At 41.0% G+C, this 6,536-nt stretch overlaps 1 protein-coding gene across 1 annotated transcript; it reads left to right on the top strand.

The window, feature by feature from the left end:
- The first annotated feature begins 44 nt into the window (after positions 1-44).
- LOC112070063 (uncharacterized protein CG5098-like) lies at positions 45-6,163 on the top strand. Its single transcript, XM_024137471.2, has 5 exons — positions 45-2,171; positions 2,515-2,608; positions 2,701-2,750; positions 3,030-3,101; positions 4,826-6,163. The coding sequence occupies exons 1-4, from the start codon at positions 123-125 to the stop codon at positions 3,069-3,071; spliced, it is 2,235 nt and encodes a 744-aa protein (XP_023993239.1). The 5' UTR covers positions 45-122; the 3' UTR covers positions 3,072-3,101; positions 4,826-6,163.
- Positions 6,164-6,536: the final 373 nt, after the last annotated feature.

Raw genomic sequence — 6,536 nt, 5'->3', positions numbered from 1 at the left:
TCTGTAGCTATTATGTAGAAAAGCTGCTTTTGAAATTCTGCCTATATAGGCTAGGTTTGAAGTTTGCCTACTGAATAACCTATGGGCTTAACCGTCMTTGTGACTGTATTTGTCTTAAGGRTATGGAGCTGTCGTCTCAAGACCCTCATCCTATGGCTTTGGATCTCTCAAAGAGATGTGGGAATAGTCATCTGAATCCCAGGACCACAGAGGTTCTGGACCTGATGAAGAAGCCCAGCTGGCACAGCATCACTGACGACCATGTGTCCATGCCCTGCATGCAGCTCCTCTCTGAGAAAACACTAACAGACACAGGTGTCAGACTTTCCTACGGGACTAGGACTTGTGTTCGCTCCCCCCTTTTACATAATGGTATGGACAGAAGCTTACGGGACTCAGGGTTGTACGAGCAACACCCTARAGAGAMCCTAAATGCAGAGAGCCCCATTTCTGAAAGTATTGAGGGAGACGAGAGTCAGAGTGACTCTGATGTCATTTTGCTTGTTTCCAGTTCTAAGGAAGCACCCTCACCTCAGGACTATTTAGACAGGGGATCTGTTAGTCCCTTAGTGGATTCTCCGTCCCCTGGCGCTGTCTCTTTGGGTGAAGCTAAAGGTTGTTTTCTACTGCCCCAGACACTGAGTTCCCCSAGTCCTGACAATACATATTCAGAGGATTCATCTGAAAGCACAGAGGAGATGTCGMTGAATGCAAAACCTGTTCTTAACCTGTCGGAATTAGCTGCTGTGTATGGGAAATATGTCAGGTCTCCTGTGGATGTCTCAAGTGATGATAGTGATGTCATTGAAGTTCCCATCACCAATGAAAAGAAAAAGATTCACAGTTTACCWGTTGATGTTCAAAATGAGAWAAGGCTGACAGGTGAAGCTAGTAATGTTGTAAAAAAAAGCCTTTCTCCACATCCTAGAACAATACAGCCTGGGGTCAGCGCTCAGAAACTCACCAACAATGTCACTCGCCATCATTCAAAAATACATACCAAAAACTCAAGTAGAATATTACCCAAGGAACATTCTGGCGACACAATGGACTCAAAAGAGAAGTCATCTAGTTCAGAGGATGAGTCTTGGTTACAGCCAACTGTCTACCTGTACAGGTGTGTAGTAGAATCTGATGACTCTGATGTGGACCGTCGGACAGTTCGACAGGACCCCTCTGAGAGCCTACGTTCCTCTAGAAGGCCACAGAGAGGATCATCACCTGCTACAGAGTCAAGGACCAAGGCCACACATGTGGAAGACATCCAACAGGAGTGGACAAAGCCCTCTTCACCCAGGAACAAAAGGTCAGGAACCAAGCAGAAAACCCACCAGAGAAGCCCAGCCAATCAGGCCTCAAGTAGTAGAAAAGCAGCAGCAAGTAAAACAAAACGGAGGAGGGAGAAACACAAACAAGCCGGCTCATCCTCCATGTTTTCCCATGAAGAGGCAGAAATCAAGCTGAAATATGCAAACTACAAACAGGACAAAAGGGCCAGTAAATCAGAGGACTTTTGCCCTTTTGTGCACATGGAGCAGAGGGAGTACTCTGCTTGTACAGTGATCAACGATCAGCAGGAGGAGAAGGATGTGAGGCGGAACAAAGGACAGCAACAACAACCAACTGGSTCTGTGTCTTTYTCTGGTGTCGTTCCTAAGACGTCTTGTTATCGTCTGGGTCGCCTCAGCTCAAAGAGTAAGTSTCAGCCCCTAATGGTGTGCTGCCTGTGTGGTGGGTCTGCTAATGCTGTGGGCCTAGGGGACCTACACGGACCTTACTATCCAACTGGACCTGCTTTGGAGGAACAAGGCAAACAGCAGYCKCAGAGGGAAGAATACAAGMACAGTGAACTGTCTGTAGATTGTAAGATAGGCCTATGTGGTCAGGTAGMGGAGAATGGGTTACATGAACTGAGCAATGTGCCTAGAGTAGAGGCTGTAGTTGATGACTGCTGCATCACAGTCAGTGATWGTGAAAMCTCCACATTGCCTTCAGCCAAAAAGCTCCGAACAAATGGCTSCGTGATGGAKGGCCACAGTCTGCCTGTGGTGCCCCACAACACCAATGAATGRTGGATCCACGAGGACTGTGGCATATGGTCCACAGGTGTTTTCTTGGTTAAAGGAAAGCTCTACGGCTTGGAGGAGGCTGTTAGGTTCGCCCAAGAAACAGTGAGTCAAATTCAACGATACCTCTTTGTTTGAGATAATGTGCATTTGTGCTTGCGTATCTCGAGTGCAACATAGATGAGAACATAACGGAAAATAGGATCATATTGCTGTGTATGCTAAATCAAATTGCATTGGTGTCTTCCTAACATTCCTGAAATGTAGGTTCGGTCTGCCTCACTTTATCAAAATATGTAAACAAGGTCAAACTGAAACAGCTCAGATAGACAGAGGACCATTATGCTTGTGACTAGGTAACACAKAATGCCTTACTCCTTCACTGTCCTTGGCCTCTCAAATACAGCTTTATGCAAACATGCTTTTTTACATTTCCTTTCTTTTCCAGGTGTGTTCAACATGCCACGCAGCAGGTGCAACCATGGGCTGCTTCCAGAAAGGGTGCCCCAATAAGTACCACTACAGCTGTGCAGCTCAGTCAGGTGGGAAGCTGTCCTGCTCTGCCTATGTACAATTATGTCAATGAAGAAACATTGTGTTGACTAAATGTTTTATTTTCTATCTATCTTTGCAGGCTGTGTGCTTAACGAGGAAAACTTCTCCATGAGATGTCCAAAGCACAAGGTAGATGTAACAATTGTCATTCCAGCAGTACCTGGTAAAATAACAAAACACAGGATGTTTAAGGAAATATATGTACATTTGTGTATAGCTATCTTACTAACATTTACAAATGTAGGTGTWATGATTAATAAATGGTGAGCAAATGGTTTGTAAATGCCTTATAAATGGTTTATTATGGACCCATAAAATATAGGGTTGCCTAAAGATCATTACTTTTTGATCTGAGATCTAGGCTATTAGCGCAGTGTTTCTGAAATATTGCACTTTTGTCCTTTCCAGAATAAATCATTCAGAGGTGTGAACATGCCAGACAACAGATGACAGGAGAGAAGGAATTGGACACCATGGAAGGTATGTGATTTTCTATGCCCTTGACATGTTACATTCATCATGTGAGACCAGACGGTTTAAAATGTACTAACTATAGATGTGTGTCCTTTGGAAGGGCTCCGGGTTTATTTGTAAATAGGACGGTATTTAGTCATTGATGCTCATCAGTCAGACTGTGAGAGATCTGTGATTGTGCATCGTGTTAGAGCTTGTTTTAGTGTTTGGTACAGCTAGGCTTCCCTAAGACTGTGCTGATTTGATTGTTTTCTCCACAAATAAGTTGAGCATCTTTACCCACAGTATGTTTAAAACAGGACTTAGGGTAAGATTTCACTATTGTTCAAAGTGACATCAAACTCAAACAAGTTTGTGCTAATGATCCTCTGGAGCACGTTGTTCCCAAACTGGGTCAGGACCCACTTGTGGGTTGTGGCAGGGGTCCAGGTGGGTCGTGGGATTACATTTGTTGTCCATTGCATTTTTACCAAAAAACATACTTTTTTTTATTATACATTTTTGGGGTAGAAAAATGCTTTGTGTAAATTTAAATTATTAAAACCAAATAGAAAATATGTAGAAAATATAATGGACCTATATATTTGTAAATAATAACCTATAATCTTTGAGCTAGACAACCAGGCCCCATTGATTTTGTTATAGTGTTTGAGCATAGGAATAGGGCACTAATCTGTCAAAATGTGTAGAATTGCAGGAAATGTGCTTAAGATCTGCCACATTTTCTCCCGGCTCCATTGCAACATGTATACAATTGCAGAAGAAAATTTGCTTTGAAAAGCAACATTTTATTTCAACTTCACGGCAAAATATGTAGAATTGCTGGAAATTAGCTTCAAAGCATAAAATGTTTCTCTCCACTGCCAAGATTGTATTTTTTACTTATTTTTATACTGTATTTTTTACTTGTTCTGTCTGTGTATGTTTTTTCACAGCTCAAACACTTAAGGTGGATCGCAAAGCTAAAAAGTTTGGAAACATTTACATTTGAGTCATTTAGCAGACGTTCTTATCCATAGCGATTTACAGGAGCAATTAAGGTTAAGTGCCTTGCTCAAGGGGAAAACATCGAAAGATTTTTCACCTAGTTGGCTCGGGGATTCAAACCTGCCACCCCTGCTCTAGAGGATTCCAAATTCAAGTTGGATTATTAGTTGATTAAGGAACACACACACAATCTACAGTGTCAGTTTGACAGGGAATGTGCACAGAAATGGCAGAAACGCCATGATAATTACTTTGAAGTTTAAAGAGGTTTGAATTCCATTTAAGAATCTTAACAGGAAGGTTTAGAGGTACAGCCAGTCACTCTGCTGTTGATGAGTGTAGGTAGACCTTCCCTCAGTGAGATGAGCTGTGTGGAACATGAGAACCTACCTAGTGATTGGGACCCTGGCAGAACAAGGTGTGAAAAAGCAATGACACTGATTTGCCAACTGTGCTAAAAGAATATCCTCAATCTGCTGCAAGGGCTTCTGGGTTAACATGCATAGCCTACCATGTTGAAACTGATTTGATTTGCTCTGCAGTTGTAAAAAATATATATTTTTATCTCGGGCTTCGCAAGAGATAAATGTGTGAATGTGGTGCAGAAAGTATGTACTTTCACACCCATGTCTATCTCAGTGTGTGACCCTAGCTACTCTATAGCTGTACTGTAAACTTGAGTAACTGATTATTTTTGTCCAATTCTATAACAGTGTCACTGTTCCCTTGTGTTTCCCTGACAGCTAAACCTCATTGGCAGCAGCCACCAGATAGATAGTCTCCTTCACCCCAGAGAAGAGGCTGTGGAAGAACTGCAACATTCTATTCATGTTTTCTTTTATCTCTTGAATGTTTACATTGAGTCCATGTTACTTTAGTATTATTAATGATTCTGAATTGATTGTACCAATGAAGCCAAATGCTCTTATTGTGTGTCTGCCTGCAGATGGCCGTAGTCTTTTTGGCCCGTCTCCACTGTGGAAGCTTGAAAGTTATGTTGCCAGGTTTGTTGTGCTGTTTGCTTTGTTGAAAGACCAAAATATCACTGTTTGGTCCTCTGTTTTATTTTGTTTAAGTTTTATATCTATGTTTGGTCTTTTTACCTTTTAATACTGAAATGACGATTGACATGTTTTRGTGTTCACAATGTGTGACAGAKTTGCTATTGTTTCCTTATTTGATAGGAACCTTTATTTAATAGGAACCTTGAGAGGACAATAGTTGAGTTCAGTATTCATCCTAATTAACAGTGATTGAAAGGCCAACCAGTCACTCCCCTGATAATATGACTTGTTTTGCAAGATTGCTACTTTGAAATTCAGATTTCTGTATGTTACTATAAGGATTTTTGCATCTCAGATTATCCTGGTGGAATGCTTTGGTAATCATTCGGAACTAAATGGCAACAGAGGAAGTGATGGATCTCCAGAACGGCTTCTATGGCTGCGCTTACACAGGCAGCCCAATTCGGATATTTTTTCCACTAATTGGTCTTTTGACCAATCACTTCAGATCTTTTCGCATCAGATCTATTTCAGATCTGATTGGTCAAAAGACCATTTTAGTTTTTTTTTTTAATATCAGAATTGGGCTGCCTATCTAAATTCAGTCATAAAGGCATATTTATTTTCTATTTATGATTTAATCATGTTGTGCATATTTATTTATGTAATGTTCAGCTGACATGGTGGTAGTGCTGCTCAATGAGGAAAAGGTACAATCTGTTTTGCACAAAGTTTGCAAAGGTTGGTACATTCAWCCCACTGGGCACACACTGGTTGAATCAACGTTGTTTCCACGTCATTTCAATAAAGTTACTMAGAACCACTGTGGAATAGACGTTGCATTGACGTCTGTGCCCAGTGTGAAATGATTTTGAATTTGACCTGATATCATTGGCTCCAGAGATTATGATTTTATACTGGGTTCTGTTAATGCAGTCATTAAGMAAATGTATGGGTGTTCCAGTCTTACATATGTGTGAGGAAGAGATGGCTAACACATGGAATTAATTGTCTGTAACAGCTTGCAACTGTTGCCTTTTTGTCACCTGTTTGAATAAAAGCTGACATTCCTGTGTACYTCACRTGTTTTAAGATGTGATCATTTTTATCATAATTCATCTCTRTTATTAGATGTATCCATGATTRAGTAGCCGTGATTCAGTGGGACAGGTTAGGTTAAGATATTCTGTATAAAAATGCTCGAACATATGTTGAACTTGTGTTGCATACAACAAAGGGAAGTCTGGATGTATCCGTGCTGTTTATGTTCTCTTTATGTAAGTACAGTAATTGTAGATAACTGCCCTATTCTAGACTGCTACGGTCATGTTGAACCATTCACCCTCTCCTTGTATGAATAATTCTTCTGCAAACTTCAGATGCCTTCTGTGACCTATTCTTCTATTCCTCTACCTCTGTTATCAGGAATAATCTGCTCTCAATGTTTTAC

The sequence above is a fragment of the Salvelinus sp. IW2-2015 genome, unplaced genomic scaffold, assembly GCF_002910315.2.
Source record: "Salvelinus sp. IW2-2015 unplaced genomic scaffold, ASM291031v2 Un_scaffold1213, whole genome shotgun sequence".
NCBI lineage: Eukaryota > Metazoa > Chordata > Actinopteri > Salmoniformes > Salmonidae > Salvelinus > Salvelinus sp. IW2-2015.
The sequence above is the reverse complement of the archived record's forward strand: the minus strand, read 5'-3'. Positions and strand labels throughout refer to the sequence as shown.